Below are 20,214 nucleotides of genomic sequence, written 5' to 3'. Positions count from 1 at the left end.
TTCATTCCTGAAAGCAAAAAAAGTTCTTCGCCTTTCAGCCAGATGAAATATTTTTTTCTTTTAAATGTGTGAAGTGTTTTGAAGGAAAGATGGAGTTTTAGAAGATAGTTTTAGAAATTAGTGGTAGGACTGACTGACTTGTAATCAGCAGCTAATAACTGCAGTAGAGTCTGTTCCTTCTTTCTTCGCTATTCTTTCCCCTTTAACCTTATGTCCACTGCAGAGTCAAAGGCACCAGGCAATGCTGCAGGTGCTTCAATGCTTTCTTTGTACTGTAATACATTGCACAGTGTGTTCCCCAAATGGTCACGTTATAAAAAAGGAGGCTGTCAGTGATGCGTGTCAGGAGACTCTAATGCCCGACCTGGATCCTGCTACTGATAGGTATGTAAAGATTACAACGATTTTCACAGAAATCTCTTGGTATTCTGCTAATCCCTCTGAATGTAGCCATCCCTTATCCACCCTGTAATAAAGACTCCAGAATGGTAAAAATGATATTCAACATAGGAGGACCATCATTAATTTATTCTAACTCTAGTTTGAGCTTTACACCTCAGTCTGAAAGTAAGACTGTGAAAAAAATAGAAGAAAATATATCGTGCCAAAAAGTGTTGAGTGGGGTAGTGGAAAATTGGTGCTGAATTTTTGTAGCTGCTTTTGTCAGTTTGAAAAACCTGGAGAAACCAGTGAACAGTGGCCGTGGTTTACACTCATCCCCCAACCCATGCATGTCCAACCCTGTCCCTTTCTGTTGATGACCCAGCCTTAGATTTTATACTTGATTGAAGTCATTGGTCTGCTGCTGCTGCTGCTGCTAAGTTGCTTCAGTTGTGTCCGACTCTGTGCGACCCCATAGACAGCAGCCCACCAGGCTCCCCCGTCCCTGGGATTCTCCAGGCAAGAACACTGGAGTGGGTTGCCATTTCCTTCTCCAATGGATGAAAGTGAAAAGTGAAAGTGAAGTCACTGAGTCATGTCCAACTCTCAGCAACCCCATAGACTGCAGCCTACCAGGCTCCTCCATCCATGGGAGTTTCTAGGCAAGAGTATTGGAGTGGGGTGCCATTGTCTAGAACTTCTAAATATTGCTGACATTGTGTGCAGGCAGGCTCAGTCATGTCCACCTCTTTGCAGCCCCATGAACTGTAGCCCACCAGGCTTCTCTGTCCATAGAATTTTCTAGGCAAGAATATTGGAGGTGGGTTGCCATCTCCTACTCCAGGGGATCTTCCCAACCCAGGGATCCAGCCCATGTCTCCTGCACTGGCAGCAGATTTACCCCTGCGCCACCTGGGAAGCCCTAATCTTGCTGATAGCAGCTATAAAAACTGATCTTCATTTGCCCCAGTCCTCCTCCCTCCAGCAGTGGTAAATTGAGATTTTTAACTCGAAGGCTATTTGCTCACATCTTTGGGCCATTTTGAAGGGGTATTATTATAGACATGTTACAGTTTTCTAACCTCTAAAATATGAGCTCCTTGAAGGTGGAGAGTTTGGTCTGTGTTGCTATATTCCCAGCACCTGGAACAGTTTCTGCATACATAAAAAAGTGTCCAATAAATATTTGTTGAATGAATTTATTAATAGGTCTGTTGTTAGTGCTTATTAAAGTTACAAAAGGAATGTTGCCTTTCTAAGATGAGAATATTATTTTACTCTTCTACCTTTATTACCCAGCTTTTTCAAAACTGTTTCTGTGGGTACCTTGTTAATAAAATAAGTGTATTTTAACTAATTAGACCAAAATAATCAGGAGTCAAGAACCCTGAAGGTTTTACTCATTTTTGCCAACAATTTGATTAATTAATTGTAAGCAGCGTTTACTTATTAATCCTCTGTTTCTCCCTGTTAAAGGTTAAGATAATAATGGTTGCAGCTATAAAATGATTCATAATAAATGGAGTAACTATAGACCAATGGTGGCAACTACGTATGTAGTTAAACAATTAATATGTGAACCAGTTTTGTATGTTTTTTTTTAATACAGAGGATTTTGAGAACAACTACTTTGGAAACCACTAACTTAGATCAGGGATCGACAGACTTTCTCTGTAAAGGACCAGGTAGTAAAATTTGCAGGTCAGCAGACAAAACTGAGAATATCATGTAGGTACTTATGTAACAAGAGAGAAAACAAATTTCCATAAAATTTTTATGGATGATATTCAATATGCAGTAATAATTGAGTACACGCATGCTCACTCACTCAGTAATATCCAATCTTTGCAACCCCATGTACTATAGCCTGCCATTCTCCTCTGTCCAGAGATTTTCCAGGCAAGAATACTGGAGCAGGTTGCCGTTTTCCTCCTCCAGGGGATCTTCCCGACCCAGGGACTGAACCCGCATCTTCTGCATTGGCAGGTGGATTCTTTACCACTGTTCCACCTAGGAAGCCCATAATTGAGTACAATTTAAGGAAGTGGCAACCCACTCCAGTGTTCTTGCCTGAAGAATCCCAGGGACGGGGGAGCCTGGTGGGCTGCCATCTCTGCGGTTGCACAGAGTCGGACACGACTGAAGTGACTTAGCTTAGCTTATGTAATACAGATATATTAATGAAAATAATTCTTTTGGGTAAATAACATTTCACTTAATTGGGATTCAAAATTAGTATTCCAGGTTGGGAAGATCCCCTGGAGAAGGGCATGGCAACCCACTCCAGTGTTCTTGTCTGGACAGTATTCTTACATAGACTGTTACAGTCCATGGGATCACAAAGAGTCAGACAAGACTGAGCGACTAAGCACAGCACAGCACACATTATAATTAAATGTAAAATATTCTTATATGTAATGATATTTTATATATTTCATGATATTTGAAAATAGCTTTTCACACCAATAAGTACTGCCAAATACTAACGTATCATTCTACAAGCATATAATTTTTAAAATTTTTATTGGGGTATAGTTGCTTTGCATTGTTCATATTAGTTTGACTGTACAACAAAGTGAATCAGCTGTACATATACCTGTATCACCTCTTTTTTTTCTTTCCCATTTACATCACCACAGAGCATTGAGTACAGTTATAGATTCTCATTAGTTATCTATTTTACACACAGTATCAGTGATTTATATATGTCAATCCCAGTCTCCCAGTTCGTCACACCCACCCTTCCCCCTTGGTATCCATACACTTATGCCCTACATCTATGTTTTTATTTCTGCTTAAATAAGATCATTTATACCAATTTCTTCAGATTTCACTTATATATATTAATTAATATACAATATTTGTTTTACACTTTCTGACATACTTCATCCTGTATGACAGTCTCTAGTTTATCCACATCTCTACAAATGACCCAGTTGTTTTCCTATTTATGCCTAAGTAATATTCCATTGGTAGCTCAACTGGAAAGAGTCCATTGGTAGCTCAGCTGGTACACTTCCTGGTAGCTCAGCTGGTAAAGAATCCACCTGCAATGCAGGAGAGCCCCCATTCGATCCCTGGGTTGGAAAGATCCCCTGGAAAATGAACAGGCTACCCATTCCAGGATTCATGGGCTTCCCTAGTGACTCAGACAGTAAAGAATCCACCTGCACTGTGGGAGACCTGGGTTTGATCCCTGGGTTGGGAGGGTCCCCTGGAGAAGGGCATGGCAACCCACTCCAGTATTCTTGCCTGGAGAATCGCCATGGACAGAGGAACCTGGTGGGCTACGGTCTTGGGGGTCACAAAGAGTCTGAGTGACTAAGCACTAAGCAATATCCCTTTGTACATATGTACCATATCTTATTTATCCATTTCTCTCTTGGTGGACATTTAGGTTGCTTCCATGTCCTAGCTATTGTAAATAGTGCTGCATTGAACATTGGGGTGCACGTGTCTTTTTGAATTATGGTTTTCTCCAGAGATATGCACAGTAGTGGAATTGCTAGGTCACGTGGTAGTTCTGTTTTTAGTGTTTTAAGGAACTTCCATACTGTTCTCCATAGTGGCTGTATCAATTTACATTTCCACCAACATTGCAAGAGGCTTCCCTTTTCTCCATACCCTCTGCAGCATGTATTGTTTATAGATTTTGTGATGATAGCCATTCTAACCAGTGTGAGGTGACAGTTCTTTGTAGTTTGATTTGTATTTCTCTAATAATTAGTGATGTTGAGCATCCTTTCATGTGTTTGTTGGCTATCTGTATGTCTTCTTTAGAGAAGTGTCTATTTAGACCTTGTACCCATTTTTCGACTGGGTTGTTTGTTTTTTTATATTGAGCTGAATGAGTTGCTTGTATATTTTTGGAGATTAATCTTTTGTCAGTTTCTTCATTTGCAAATATTTTCTTCCATTCTAAGGGTTTCCTTTTTGTCTTGTTTATGGTTCCCTTTGCTGTACAAATGCTTTTCAATATACCTTGGTCCCATGTGTTTATTTTTGTTTTTATTTTCGTTACTGTAGGAGGTGGGTCAAAAAAGTTTTTGCTGTAATTTATGTCAGAGGGTATTCTGCCTGTTTTCCTCTAAGAGTTTTATAGTGTCTGGCCTTACATCAGGTCTTTAATCCATTTTATTTTTTGTGTATGCTGTTAAGGAGTGTCTAATTTCATCCTTTTACATGTAACTCTCCAGTTTCCCCGGCACCACTTATTGAACAAGCTGTCTTTTATCCCTTGTATACTCTGTCCTTTCTTGTCTCTTGTGACAGTCTTTATTTTAAAGTCTATTTTATGTGACATAAGTATTGCTACTTCACCTTTGTTTTGATTTCCATTTGCATGGAATATCTTTTTCCATCCCCTAACTTCCAGCCTATATTTCTTCCTATATCTGAAGTGGGTCTTTTGCGGGCAGCATATATATGGATTTTGTTTCCTATCCATTCAGCCTTTCTTTATCTTTTCATCAGAGCATTTAATCCATTTACATTTAAAGTATTTATATGTATATTCCTATTGCCACTTTCTTAGCTGTTTTGAATTTGTTTTTGTAGGTTTTTTCCTTCTCTGTGCTTCCTGCCTAGAGAAGTTCTTTTAATATTTATTACAAAGCTGGTCTGGTGACAATGAATTCTCTTAGCCTTTACTTGTCTGTAAATCTTTTGATTTCTCCATCAAATCTAAGCCTTCCTGGGTAGAATAATCTTGTAGGTTTTCCCTTCTATCACTTTAAATATATCCTATCTGGCCGGCAGAGTTTCTGTTAGGAAATCAGCTGATAATCTTATGGAGATTCCCTTATATGTTTTTTTTAATTAATTTATTTTAATTGGAAGCTAATTACTTTATAATATTATAGTGGTTTTTGCCATACATTGACATGAATCAGCCATAGGTGTACATGTGTCCCCCATCCTGAACCCCCCCTCCCACCTCCCTCCTCATCTCATCCCTCAGGGTCATCCCAGTGCACCAGCCCTGAGCGCCCTGTCTCATGCATTGAACCTGAACTGGCGCTATGATTCACATATGATAATATACACGTTTCAATGCTATTCTCTCAAATTATTCTACCCTTGCCTTGCTGCTTTTAATATTTTTTTGTATTTAAATTTTTCAGTTTGATTAATATGTGTTTCAGCTTATTTCTCTGTGCTTCCTGGACTTGACTATTTCCTTTCTCATGTTAGGGAAGTTTTTCACTATAATCTCTTCAAATATTTTCTCAGACCCTTTCTCTTTCTCTTCTTCTGGGACCCATATAATTCAAATGTTGGTGTGTTTAATATTGTCCCAGAGGTCTCTGAGATTGCGCTCAATTCTTTTCATTCTTTTTTCTTTATTCTACTTCGCAGCAGTTATTTCCACCATTTTATTTCTAGCTCACTTATCCATTCTTCTCTCAGTTATTCTGCTATTGATTCCTCCTAGTGTATTTTTAATTTCAGTTATTGTGGTGTTCATCATTGTTTGTTTGTCCTTTAGTGTTTCTAGGTCCTTGTTAAATATTTCTTGTATTTTCTCCATTCTGTTTCCCAGATTTTGAATCATCTTTACTATCATTACTCTGAATTATTTTTCAGGTAATTGCCTATTTCCTTTTCACTTGTGAGTTTTTACCTTGCTCCTTCCTCTATAACATATTTCTCTGTCTTCTTGTTGTTTAACTTACAGTGTTTGAGGTTTCCTTTTTACAGGCTACAGGGTCATAGTTCCTCTTGCTTCTGGTGTCTTCCCTAGTGGGAGAGGTTGGTTGTTCCAAGGGCTTGTGTAAGCTTCCTGCTGGGAAGGACTGGTGCCTGTGCTCTGATGGGTAGTGCTGAGTCTTTTCCCTCTGATGGGCAGAATCATATCAGGTGGTGTGTTTGGGGATTTCTGTGAGCTTAGTACAACTTTAGGCAGCCTGTCTGCTGATGGGTGGGGCTGTGTTCCTTTCTTGCTGCTTGTTTAGTATTAAGTGTCCAGCACTAGAGCATGTATGCCGTTGAGTAGAGCTAGGTCATGGTATCAAGAAAGATAGTTTATCCAAGGTTATTCAGCTAAGTAGCAGAGCCAGAATCTGAAATCAGCTCTGACTATAGAAACCATATTCTTTCCAAGATACCACATTGCTGATGGATGGTAAGTCTGTCAGGTAAGCTACATTCCCAGGATGCAGCACTGACCTAGCCAGTTGCCAGCTCCTGGAGCAAATGCTGTCTTAATCTATTTTGAGTTAATTTCTGTATATGGTATGGTCCAGCCATTTTTGCATGTTGCTGTCCAGTTTTCCCAACATGACCTACTGAAGAAACTGTCCTTTTCTCATTGTATGTTCTTGGCTCCTTTGTCATAAATTAATTGAGCATAGTATGTACGTCTATTTCTGGACTGTCTATTCTGTTCTGTTGATCTGTATATCTGTTTTTATGCCAGTATCATTTTATTTTGATTACTGAAGCTCTATAATGTAGTGTGGATCACAGTAAACTGTGGAAAATTCTGAAAGAGATGGGAATATCAGTCCACCTGACCTGCCTCTTGAGAAACCAGTATGCAGGTCAGGAAGCAACAGTTAGAACTGGACATGGAACAACAGACTGGTTCCAAATAGGAAAAGGAGTACATCAAGGCTGTATATTGTCACCCTGCTTATTTAACTTATATGCAGAGTACGTCATGAGAAACGCTGGACTGGAAGCAGCACAAGCTGAATCAAGATTGCTGGAAGAAATATCAATAACCTCAGATATGCCTTATGGCAGAAAGTGAAGAGGAGCTAAAAAGCCTCTTGATGAAAGTGAAAGAGGAGAGTGAAAAAGTTGGCTTAAAGCTCAACATTCAGAAAATGAAGATCATGGCATTCGGTCCCATCACTTCATGGGAAATAGATGGGGAAACAGTGGGAACAGTGGCTGACTTTATTTTGGGGCTCCAAAATCACTGCAGATGGTGATTGCAGCCATGAAATTATAAGACGCTTACTCCTTGGAAGGAAAGTTATAACCAACCTAGACAGCATATTTAAAAGCAGAGACATTACTTTGTCAACAAAGGCCCATCTAGTCAAGACTATGGTTTTTCCTGTGGTCATGTATGGATGTGAGAGTTGGACTATAAAGAAAGCTGAGCGCCGAAGAATTGATGCTTTTGAACTGTGGTGTTGGAGAAGACTCTTGAGAGTCCCTTGGACTGCAAGGAGATCAGTCCTGGGTGTTCATTGGAAGGACTGATGTTGAAGCTGAAACTCCAATACTTTGGCCACCTGATGCGAAGAACTGACTAATTTGAAAAGCCCCTAATGCTGGGAAAGATTGAGGGCAGGAGGAGAAGGAGATGACAGAGGATGAAATAGTTGGATGGCATCACTGACTCAATGGACATGGGTTTGGGTGAACTCCAGAAGGTGGTGATGGACAGGGAGGCCTGGAGTGTGGCAGTTCATGGCGTCACAAAGAGTCGGACACGATTGAGCAACTAAACTGAACTGAACTGATAATGTAGTTTGAAATTAGGAAGCATGAAGCCTCCTGCTTTGTTGTTCCTTCTCAAGATTGATTTGTCTATTTTAGGGTCTTTTGTCATTCTATACAAATTTTAGAATTGTTCTATTACTTTGAAAACCACAGTTGGAATTTTGATAGGGACTGCATTGAATCTGTAGACTGCTTTGAATAGTATGGAGATTTTAGCAATACTAACTCTGCCAATCCGTGATCGTGGAATATCTTTCCATTTATTTGTGTCTTCTTCCATTTTTTTCATCAGTGTCTTCTTAGTTTTCAGTGTACTTGTCTTTCACCTTCTTGATTAGATTTATTTTTAGTTGGTTTATTCTTCTTGGTACAGTTATAAATGGGATTATTTTCTTAATTTAACTTTCTGATAGCTTGTTATTAGTGTATAGAAACTCAGCAGATGTATGTTGGTCTTATATCCTGCAAATTGACTGAATTCATTTGTTAGTTCTAAAGTTTTTTGAGGGGAGTCTTTAAAGTTTTCTGTATATATTATTATTATAACATCTACAAATAGTGGAATTTTTACTTTTTTCTTTCCAGTTTGGGTATCTTTCATTTTTTTTCCTGCCTACTTGATTTGGCTAGGCCTTCCAAGGCCTAGCCAAAGAAAAATGATGAGAGTGGGCATCCTTGTCTTGTTTCTAATCTTAGAGGGAAAACTTTTTGGCTTTTGACCATTGAATATGATATTATCTGTCATATTAATATATGACCTTGGTTATATTGGGGTACATTTCCTCTATTCCCACTCTGTTGAGGATTTTAATCATATTAATAAATGGATGGATTTTTTTCAAGTGCTTTTTTTAATCTATTGATACAATCAAAGAAAAATCATATGATTTTTTTCCTCTGTTTTGTAAATACAGTATATCACATTGATTGATTAGTGGAATATGAATCATGCTTGTATAACTTTAATAAAGTCCAACTTGATTATGGCATTGATTTTTTAATATATTGTTGGATTCAATTTGATGATTTCTTTGAGAATTTTTACCTATATGTTCATCAGAGATGTTGACGTATAATTTTCTTTGCTTGTGGTTTCCTTGACTGGGGTATCAGAGTAATTATGGCCTTGGAAAATGAGTTTAGAAGTGTTCCCTCATTTCCTACCTTTTGGAAGACTTTGAGAGTATTGGTATTAATTCTTCTTTGAAGGTTTGATAGAATTCACCAGTGAAGCTGTCAGGTCCTGGACTTTTATTTGTAGGGAGTTTTTAAATTACTTATTCAGTATCCCTACCAATAATCAGCCTATTCAGATTTTCTGTTCATATTCAGCCTTGAAGTTTGCATGTTTCTAAGAATTTATCCATTTGTTCTAGGTTTTCCAATTTGTTGGCGTGTAATTGTTCATAATAGTCTCTTAATGATCCTGTATATTTCTGTGGTCAGTTACATCTCTTTCATTTCTGATTTTTTTTTTTTTACTTTAGTTCTCTCTCTTTTGTTGAGTCTGGCTAAAGGTTTATCAACTTTGTTTATTTTTTCAAAGAACTCGCTCTTATTTTCATTGATCTCTTCTAGTGTCTTTTAGTCTCTATTTCATTTACTGCTCCTCTTAGGTCTGAAGTGAGTCTCTTGTAGGAGGCATGTAGGTGGGTCTTGTTTTTTATTCCACCAATCCCTCTCTGTCTTTTGATTGAAGAATTTAGTCCATTTACTGTTAAAGTAATTGTTAATAGATATGTTATTGCCATTTCTACTGTTTCTGGCTGCTTTGCGGTTCCTCTGTTCATTTCTTCTACTGCTACCTTCCTTTGTGATTTAATGACTTTCAGATTCCTTTCTCTGTCATTATCTTTTGTGTATCTACTTTAGGTTTCTGCTTGTTGGTTATCACAAGGCTTATACATAAGAACTTGTATTTATAATAGTTTTTATGTTGATACCAGTGTTTGAACACTTTGTAAAGCTCTACTTATTTATTCTCTACTCACCCAACATTTGGTTTTTTGATATCATATTTTATGTCTTTTTTTATTTTGTAAATCCCTTGCTTAAATATTGTAGCTACAGTTATTTTTACTATTTTTGTCTTTTGACCTTCACATTAATAATTCATTCACTATCATTACCATATATTTGCCTTTACCAGTGAGATTTATGCTTTTATATATTTTGTTACTAATTAGCACCCTTTCTGTTCAGCTTAAAAAGATACCTTTGACATCTCTTCTGAGAATGGTTTAGGTTTAGTGGTGATGAACTCCTTTATCTTTTGCTTGCTAGAAACCTCTGTCTCCTTCAATTCTGAATGATAACTTTGGTGGGTGAAGTATTTTTGGTTAGAAATTTTTATCTTTTAGCACTTGGAATATATTGTGCTATTTCCTTCTGATCTTTAAAATTTCTGCTAAAAAATCTACTGATAGTCTTACAGGATTTCCTTGTACATAAAAAGTTGTTTTTCTCTTGCATCTTTTAAGATCTCTCCTTGTCTTTAGCTTTTGACATTTTAATATAATGTGTCTTGGTGTAGATCTCTGGGTTCATCTTATTTGGAACTGTCTGGGCTTCCTAGATTTGAATGTCTTTTTCTTTCACAGTTTAGGACAGTTTTCAGCCATTATTTTTCAAATAAATTTTCTTTCCCTTTTTATTTTTTCTGAGACCTATGTGATAGTTAATGCACTTGATGTTGTCCCATAAATCCTTTAAGCTGTCTTCACCATTTTGCATTCTTTTTTCTTTTTGCTGCTCTGATTGGGTGAGTTTCTCTGCCATGTCTCAAGTTCTCTGATCCTTTCTTCTGCTTCATCAAATCTGCTTTTGACCCCCACTGGTTATTTTTCAATTCAGTTGTTGTATTCTTCAGTTCTGTGACTTCTGTTTGGAACTTTCTTATATTTTCTATCTTTAAGTTCTCACTGTGTTTATCCATTCTTCTCCCAAGATTAGTGAGCATCTTTAGGATCATTTATTGAACTTTTTACCAGGTAAATTATTTATCTCCAGTTCATTAACTTTTCTTCTGATGTTTTATCTTGTTCTTTCATTTGGAACATATTTCTGTTTCTTCATTTTGCTTGATTCTGTCCTGGTTTCTATGCACTGGGTGAAAGAGCCACCTCTTCCACTTGAACTGTTGGCTTTGTGTAAGAGTTGAACCTTTTTCATTCAACCCTGTCCTAGCTCTTGGTTTTCTCTCAACTATTTGTAATTATCCAAGAAGCCTATCTTATATTTAATAGCTCTCAGTACTTGAGGAAGTGCCAAGATCAGTCAGTGTCCCAAAGGGGAGAGCTCAGTCAGCACCTTGATTCAGGCTGATTGGAAACCAAGTCCTCAGGCAGCAGCTTTTCAAGAATGCAGATATATGCAGTTCTATAAGACTGCAAAGATAAGCCCTGCTGGCCCCCAGAGCCAGGCTATCTGGAGGTGGTCCCTGGCAGCAGTCACAAAAATTGGGTCTCCGGTGAGTTTATAAGCTCCTTCTTGGGAGTTGCTAGTGAACTGTAGTCACACAGGAGAAAGTGCAAAGATGGTGTCCCTGGCTGCATCTTTGAGAGCACCTGCTCACCCTTCAGGTGTGTGCCAGACCTGTTGCTTATCCCAAGGGCTGAAGTTCCTAGACAAGCAAATAGCCTCTTTTACAAAGAGTGGGAGTGTGTTCAGTCTGCTGTCTGTTTGATGCCCTGGAAATGGTAGTCTTTCAAGAACTGTCTCTATAACTGTTACAGTCCTATGGGACACAGGAATGCAAGCCTCCCTGACCAGTTGATCACAGGTCTTTCTCTGGGTGGCAGCTGTAAGAATCATGTCACCAAATGTAAAAACCAGAGCACCAATGTTGTGTAGAACCTCCTCTCCAGAAGATAAAAGCACTCTGCAGTATAGCAGAAGAGCTAAAAAATGGTACCCACTGGCTGACATGGGACAGATGGGGAGTACACAGATGGCATTCACTGAAAAAAAAAAAAAAGAAAAGAAAAGAGAAAGAAAAAGAAAAAACAAGGGAGAGGAAAAATAAAAAGATGATACCCAACAGAAGGGGAGAAAGTGGGGAAGATGGTGCTGCTGACTTTAGCAAGGCAGAGAGAGAATAGGAAGATGGTGTCCACCAGCCTCTGTCCAAGGGAGTATCCAAGCAGGTACCAGTGCTTTAAAATTAGTAAATGAGTCTCTTTCATATGATGTCTGAATGCTTTGCAAATGGCTGCTTCTCCATTGGGCTCTGGGTTAGGTGAGCCTAGGCATAAACCCTTTAAGAACCCTTCCTGTGTCCACAAAGCCCCATATGTCTCATGGACATGAGCCTTGTTGGCCTTCAAAGTGAGATGCTTTGCGGGTTTATCTCTCAGACACTGGATCTTAAAAGTTAAGGTGACCTATGTGAGGTATGAACCCTTCACTCCTTCTGGAGAAGCTCTGGGTTTTGAGTTCCCTCCAGACTGGGGGTTGTTTTATTGGGGGTGGAGTTTGTAATGAGATTGTGTTTCAGCCTTTTCTACCCACTAGGATGTGGTTTCTCTCTCATTTGCCCAATGTAACAGGGTCTCTTTACCAGTATGTGGATTCTTTTCAGAAGAAGCTGTTCCATGTATAGTTTTAGATAAACTGTATCCATGGGAGGAGGTGAGTGCAAGAGCTTCCTACATATCCATCTTGCTAAAATTTCTTATTAAAAGTTTTTGTTGTGGTTATTTTTAATAATCAATAAGCACAAACTTTTAAGAATTACAAATTTTAATATTCAGTTTGTTCATTTAAGCATAAAGAGAATCTAACTTGACTCTTGCTGGGATTGTTGAGGAAAGTTGTATGTTCATGAGTTTTATTTGCTCTATATTTACATCATCGTAATATTTTTTATAACAATTGCATGTTTTTTCATCAGCCTTTGACATTTAGAAAGTAAGAGCTAAGCATTAAAAGCTCTGCAAGAAAGTAAATTTTAATGAAATTTTTTTCCTCTCAGTCCCAAAGGGAACATGAACTCTAAAATTGACAGTGGTATATAATAAATGACTGCAGCTGAAAGCACTTATAATAAAGTACAAGACTCAGTTCTACTTTGTCCTCTGTCTACACTCATTGGATAGCTGAGTTTATAACTTTATGATAGAACATTCTTCCTAAGAAGTGTGTGAAACCAAAAAGATACAATAAATCCCCTAGTTTTCAAAATAGTGAAACCATATTAAATGTGAGGAAACTAGATTGAGTATAACTACTCAACATATATAAACATACATAGTAAACAAACATTTGCACAGATTGACATTGCTGCCACAAAGGAACCCCTTTCTGGATTTAAGAATGTGTTCAGTTTCCTAAACTACTGATCAGTTAGTTCAGTCGCTCAGTCGTGTCTGACTCTTTGCAACCCCATGGACTGCAGCACACCAGGCTTCCCTCTCCATCACCAATTCCCGGAGCTTGCTCAAACTCATGTCCATCAAGTCGGTGATGCCTCCAACCATCTCATTCTCTGTCATCCTTCTCCTCCTGCCTTCAACCTTTCCCAGCATCAGGGTCTTTTCCAGTGAGTTGGCTCTTTGCATCAGGTGGCCAAAGTATTGGAGCTTTAGTTGCAGCCTCAGTCCTTCCAATGAATATTCAGAACTGATTTCCTTTCCGATTGACTGGTTTGATCTTCTTGCAGTCCAAGGGACTCTCAAGAGTTTCTCCAACACCACAGTTCAAAAGTATCAATTCTTTGACACTCAACTTTCTTTATGGTCCCACTCTCACATCCATACATGACTACTGGAAAAACCATAGCTTTGACTAGATGGACCTTTGTCGGCAAAGTAATGTCTCTGCTTTTCAATGTGCTGTCTAGGTTGGTCATAGCTTTTCTTCCAAGGAGCAAATGTCTTTTAATTTCATGGCTGCCTTCACCATCTGCAGTGATTTTGGAGCCAAAGCAAATAAAGTCTGTCACTGTTTCCATTGTTTCCCCATCTGTTTGCCATGAAGTGATGGGACCAGATGCCATGATCTTAGTTTTTTGAATGTTGAGTTTTAAGCTAGCTTTTTCTCTCCTCTTTCACTTTCATCAAGAGGCTTTATTGTTCCTCTTCACTTTCTGCCATAAGGGTGGTATCATCTGCATATCTGAGGTTATTGATATTTCTCCTGGTAATCTTGCTTCCAGCTTGTGCTTCATCCAGCCGGGCATTTCGCATGATGTATTCTGCATAGAAGTTTAAATAAACAGAGTGATAATACACAGCTTTGACATACTCCTTTCCCAATTTTGAACCAGTCCATTGTTCCATGTCCAGTTCTAACTGTTGCTTCTTAACCTGCATACAGATTTCTCAGGAGGCAAGTCAGGTTGTCTGGTGTTCCCATCTCTTGAAGAATTATCCACAGTTTGTTGTGATCTACACAGTCAAAGGCTTTGGCGTAGTCAATAACGCAGACGTAGATGTTTTTCTGAAGTTCTCTTGCTTTTTCTATGATCCAACGGATATTGGCAATTTGATCTCTGGTTCTTCTGCCTTTTCATTCCAATCCCAAAGAAGGGCAATGCCAAAGAATGTTCAAACTACCACACAATTGCACTCATCTCACACACTAGCATAGTAATGCTCAAAATTCTCCAAGCCAGGCTTCAACTGTATGTGAACCATGAACTTCCAGATTTTCAAGCTGGATTTAGAAAACACAGAGGAAACTACTGATATTATGTATAAAACAGATAACTAATGAGAACATACTGTATAGCACAGGGAACTCTACTTAATGCACTGTGATGACCCAAATGGAAGGAAGTCCAGAAGGGAGGGGATGTATATGCATATATATGTATGACTGATTCATTTTGCTGTATAGTAGAAACTGACAAGCAAGAATACTGGAGTGGGTAGCCATTCCCTTCTCCAGGGGATCTTCCCAACCCAGGGATCGAACCCAGGTCTCCTGCCTTTCAGGCAGATTCTTTACCATCTGAGCCACCAGGGAAGCCCAGAAACTAACACAACATTGTAAAGTAACTATATGGCAATAGAAATTAAAAATAAACAAATAAAGGGCTTCCAGTTCAAGATGATGGAGTAAAAGGATATGTGCTCATCTCGTCCTGCAAGATGACCAAAATTGTAACCAGCTATTGGACAACCATCAACAGGAGGACACTGAAACCCACCCCAAGAAAGGTACCCCATGTTCCAAGCCAAAGAAGAAGCCACAGTGAGATGGTAGGAGGAGCCCAATCATGATAAAATCAAATCCCATACCCGCCAGGTGGGTGACCCACAAACCAGAGAACAGTAATACCAAAGAAGTTCTCCCACTGTTGTGAAGGTTCTGAACCCCACGCCAGGCTTCCCAACCTGGGTATCTGACAAACAGGCTGGGAATCACCAGGGAACCTGACCTTGAAGGCCGGCAGGACTTGATTATAGGACTTCCACAGGACTGGGGAAAACAGACTCTGGTCTTGGAGGGCACAAACAAAATCTTGTGTACACCAAGACCCAGAGGAAAGGAGCTGTGAGCCCATAGGGAAGTAAACCAAAACTACCTACTAGTGGTGGAAGGCCTCCTGTGGAGGCATGGGTTGGCAGAAGCTCACCACAGGGACCGGAGTTCTGGCAGCAGCAGGTCAGGAAGTTCCCTCTTGGCATAAACCCTCCTGGAGTTCACCATTAATCCAACCATAGAGCCAAGAAACCCCAGGCCTGAGTCACCTCAGGTCAAACAGCTACCAACTACCTATGAGGGAGTGCAGCCCCACCCATCAGCAGATAATTGGATTAAAGCTATACTGAGGAAGTCCCTGCCCACCAGAGCAAGACCCAGTTTTTCCCATTGCCAGTCCCTCACACCAGGAAGTTTACACAAGCCTCTTAGCCTCATCCATCAGAGGGCAGACAAAAGAAGCAAGAAGAACCACAATCTCACAGTGGCTGAAACAAAACCATATTACAATGAGTTCATCACAATGGAAAAAAGCAGAAAGTTACGTCCCAGATGAAGAGACAAGATAGAACCCCAGAAAAACTTTGCTAACGTGGGAAAGGAAATAGTCAACCAAGTCCAGGAAGCACAGAAAATCCCAGACAGGATAAACCCAAGGAGGAACACACCAAGACACATAGAATCAAACTGACAAAAATTAACAACAAAGATAAAATATTAAAAGCAACAGGGAAATATGACAAATAACATACAAGGGAGCTCCCGTCAGGCTATCAGCTGATTTCTCAATAGACTTTCAATAGCCAGGAGGGACTGGCAGGATATGTCTAAAGTGGTGAAAGGAAGCACCTACAACCAAGAATACTCTACTCAGCAAGACTGTCCTTCAGATTTGATGGAGAAATCAAAAGCTTTCCAGCAATCAAAAGTTAAGAGAACTCAGCACCACCAAACCAGCTTTACAACAAATGCTAAAGGAAATTCTCTAGGCAGAAAATACAAGATGTTTAGAGCTTCCCACTATTCAGTTTTTTCCTTTCTGGGATTTCTACCTTACGGGAGTTCCCCCTTACGGGAGTTCCCTTTACGTTACTTGCCATTTTTCTCTTGTTGCTTTTAATATTTTATCCTTGTCTCTAGTTTTTTTCAGCTATTATCTCTTCAGATATTTTCTCAGGTCCTTTCTGTCTCTCTTCTCCTTTATAGTTGTTACTTGTGTGTTTGTTTTGAGGGCCAGAGGTGCATGCAGCAGAAAGATCCTAAAGGAACCTCAAAGAGCCATTTTTTTTTAGTATCAAATTCTGTGTAAATCCATCAATTTTCATGTTAAAGTTAGATACAGATAAACCAACAATGCTTTAGAGCTATGATCTCACAAAATCGTGTTTCAGTGTTTACCTTTCTTTTGCCTATTTTCTTCACATTGTCTTTTATCGCCTAAATGTCTCCTCAGTTCAGTTACTGTCCAAGAATGACTTATTGAGTACTTACCAGATACAAGTCATGAAATTAGATCCTCTACCTATTGAAATCATGTTCGTTCAAAATTCACATCAAATGCAGAAGCTTCCAAGATCACTCTTGCGCTCGTAATGCGTAGATGTGTGCGTGCTAAGTTGCTTCAGTCCATATCTGACTCTGTGCAACCCTAAAGACTGTAGCCTGCCAGGCTCCTCTGTCCATAGACTTTTCCAGGCAAGAATACTGGAGTGGGTTGCCATTTCCTCCTCCAGGGGATCTTCCCGACCTGGGGATTGAATCTGCATCTCTTGTGTCTCCTGCGTTGGCAGGCAGGTTCTTTTCCACTAGCACCACCTGGGTAGAGGGATGTGATTTATTGTTTTTCTGAATGTTTTTTTGCTTCCTTCTTCTCTTATGGCATTTTATTTATAAATATACTTGCTTTCCCTCCACCCACCTATCGCCAGTCTTGTTCCACCCATTAGGTTGTAAACTTGACTGTGGCAAGGGCAAGTCTCACTCATGTTTATATCCATCCATGCCGCCTTAAACATGCTTTTCAAAGTCGGGACTAAAAAGATACAGGAAAGTCTTTGCAGCTGGAAGAAAGGGGGGAAATGTGGAACATTAGCTTCCTGTCTCTGTTTCAGCAGAGTAGAGCATCAGGTAATGATGCTCTGTTGTTTCTAGAGCACATCTTAGTAGAGACAGCTCTTCTTCCCCTAGTTGTTGTTCTTCCTTTTTGCTTCCCTTTTCCTCCTCCTCCTTCCCCTTCCCCTCTCCTCTCACCTTTTCTCCTTCTTCCTTCCTTATTCTCACTATCTAATTGTGGCCTAGTTTAATCTTCAACTTTTTGTATGCTTAGTCTCAGCTTTAAAATGGGATATGTGCTGGTTTGAAAATGTTCTACTTTAAATTGTTACAGTTCACTAAGGGATCCCTTCTTTCACCTTTGAAGACTTAGTGCCAGAACTCAACTAAATAGACCAGTGATGTTCCCAAGAATAGGTAGGAGAATAAACCAAATGATTGATTCTTCTTTAACTTATAGAATATTGAGCTGTAATGGACATACTGTAAAATGAAAACTAGAAATAAGATCAAGTGAATTAAATTATTTTTCCTAATAATCTCACTTCTTCCTCAGATTCAGGTCAGAAGACATTTAAAAGGAGAAGGTCTATCATAAACTGGGCCTTTTGGCGGGGTTCTAGCATTCACCTGGATAACTTGCCCGTGTCACCAACATCTCCTATCCCAGGACAGCTCTTCGGGGTTTCTCTGCCAGATATTTGTGAGAATGACAATCTGCCCAAAGCTGTCTTGGTAAGTCTCATTTGGGCCTATAGCACTAATAGGAAAGGAGGTTTGGGAAAGGAATGCTCTGGGAGGTAAAGCTTTCCCTAAAAAATGAGAAATTTATAGATACCCATTGCTTTGGCTGAGAATCTTTATTATTCCTTCAAAGAAAAAAAATCTGATTAGGCTACTGCAGAGTCATAAGGTAGACATAATAGGGAGAGATAATCTAGCCTACTAATTTCAGGCAAGAGCCCCATTAACCTGCTTAGATAAATTAGAACCTACACTGTAGACAGAGAATCCACATTAGCCCTGACATTTTTCTCACAGCCTTTCTTAAACCCTGCATTGTTCAGAAAGTCTCTAATCACTTTAGCAACACAGACTAAATCTTAACATTTTTAAATTTGTGTTTTATTTGTATTCCAAGTCTTTAAATATAAAGATATGTCCTCTGGTATTTAGTTATCTTTTGTATGTAGAAGAGATCAAATGAAAGCCACTGAGTATGTATTTTTCCAGGTAATGTAGTAAATGGATTGTGTTAAAGAATATTTATTGAGTGTCCAGTACCCTTCAAGCAATATGCTAGATGCCTGGCCCTTTAGTCCATGTTGTGCATCTATCTGTAAGCACCAGGTACTAATCTAGCCACTTTATTGCTTATCCTTCACAACAGATTTAGAAGGTAGTTATCATCATCATCATCATTACTGTCATTCCTACTCTTCCAAATTAAAGGGAAACCCCCACCCAAGTTTACCAAAGGTCTCACCATAAATATGTGTCATAGCTAGTTTCCAGATCCCATGGGTTGCTTGTCTCCAGCACCCATTCTCTTCCTGTATGGCAAGCAGAGGGCACACAACTAGAAAGAAAGAGAAATAAAAGCCTGAATAGAATGGAATGGAATGGAGAAAGCTTCCTAAAGGAGATGATTTTGGAGGCTAATTTTAAAAGAAGGAAATAGTGACTTCCCTGGTGGTTCAGTGGTTAAGAATCCACCTTCCAGTGCAGGGGACAAGGATTCAATCCCTGGTCAGGAACTAAGATCCCACCTGCCACAGGGCAACTAAGCCTGCATACCACAATGAAGACTCAGCACAACTAAAAAACAACAAGAAAAACATATGTGTTTAAAAAGAAGAAGAAGAAGAAGAAGGAAGGAAAGTATAAAGCCACATGAAAAGAAAGACAAGCAAGGGCACTTCCCTGGTGGACCAGTAAAGAGTCTGCCTTCCAGTACAGTGGGTTCTATCCCTGGGCAGGGAACCAACCAAAGATCCCACATGCCATGGGGCAGCTAAGCCTGTGTACCGCAACGAAGAGCCTGCATGCAGCAACTAAGACCTAAGACAGCCAGAAACAAATACCCAAAAAAGAAAGGACAAGACAAGCAAGTGGAGAATGAATTTGGGAAGAGCATTGTCATACTTGGGGAAAAGAATCCATATTGGAGAGTAATGGGAGAATAGTTAGGGAGGAGAGAGACAAGTTAACAGCTACCTTGAAGTGACTGCTGGTTCACTGAAGAAAGTGTCATTAAAGCAAGTGTTTAAAATGTTTTAGATGTTAAATATAGGAAGCATAAATAGGAGAAAGAAATTTAGAGATGCCAAAAAGCAAATAGAGTTTAATCCTCTAGCAGGCTTTCTAGCCCCAGGCCTTCAGGTCTTTCCCCTGGTACACTCCAGCCTCTGGCAGCTGGAGAGGGCAAATATATGTTCCCTTTCTTGTTCTGCATGAAGTACCATCTTGATTTTCTTTTTCTTTTGTTTCCCCGTAGGATATGCTTTTCTTTCTTAATCAGAAAGGACCTCTCACAAAAGGAATCTTCAGACAGTCAGCCAATGTGAAATCCTGCAGAGAGCTAAAAGAAAAACTGAATTCCGGAGCTGAAGTACAACTAGACTGTGAATCTATTTTCGTAATAGCGTCTGTCTTAAAGGTAGGAAAGTTTCTCCCTTCATCTACCCCACAGCATAGCTCTGGAGACAGACAACTGATTTATCTCATTGTAACATTACTCCCATCTTCAGAAGACCATGATAGAAATAGAGTCTTAAAAGTGTTAAAAAAAAAAAAAACCCACTTCATACAGTCATGTATGTGCTCAGTTATGTGTGACTCTTTGTTACCTCATGAACTGTAACCCACTAGACTCCTCTTTGTCCACAGAATTCTCCA

The 20,214-nt window shown here is 39.3% G+C and overlaps 1 protein-coding gene across 2 annotated transcripts in view; it reads left to right on the top strand.

The window, feature by feature from the left end:
- The window catches only part of ARHGAP20 (Rho GTPase activating protein 20), a 209,868-nt gene that overhangs the window by 171,464 nt on the left and 18,190 nt on the right, over window positions 1-20,214 (top strand). For both annotated transcript variants that reach the window (XM_040257933.1, XM_040257934.1), the window contains 2 exons: window positions 17,873-18,051; window positions 19,814-19,975. In XM_040257933.1, the coding sequence (XP_040113867.1) occupies window positions 17,873-18,051; window positions 19,814-19,975 (341 nt within the window). The remainder of the gene's footprint in view (window positions 1-17,872; window positions 18,052-19,813; window positions 19,976-20,214) is intronic.

The sequence above is a fragment of the Oryx dammah genome, unplaced genomic scaffold, assembly GCF_014754425.2.
Source record: "Oryx dammah isolate SB20612 unplaced genomic scaffold, SCBI_Odam_1.1 HiC_scaffold_17, whole genome shotgun sequence".
NCBI lineage: Eukaryota > Metazoa > Chordata > Mammalia > Artiodactyla > Bovidae > Oryx > Oryx dammah.
This window is presented reverse-complemented; position numbering and strand designations above follow the sequence as displayed.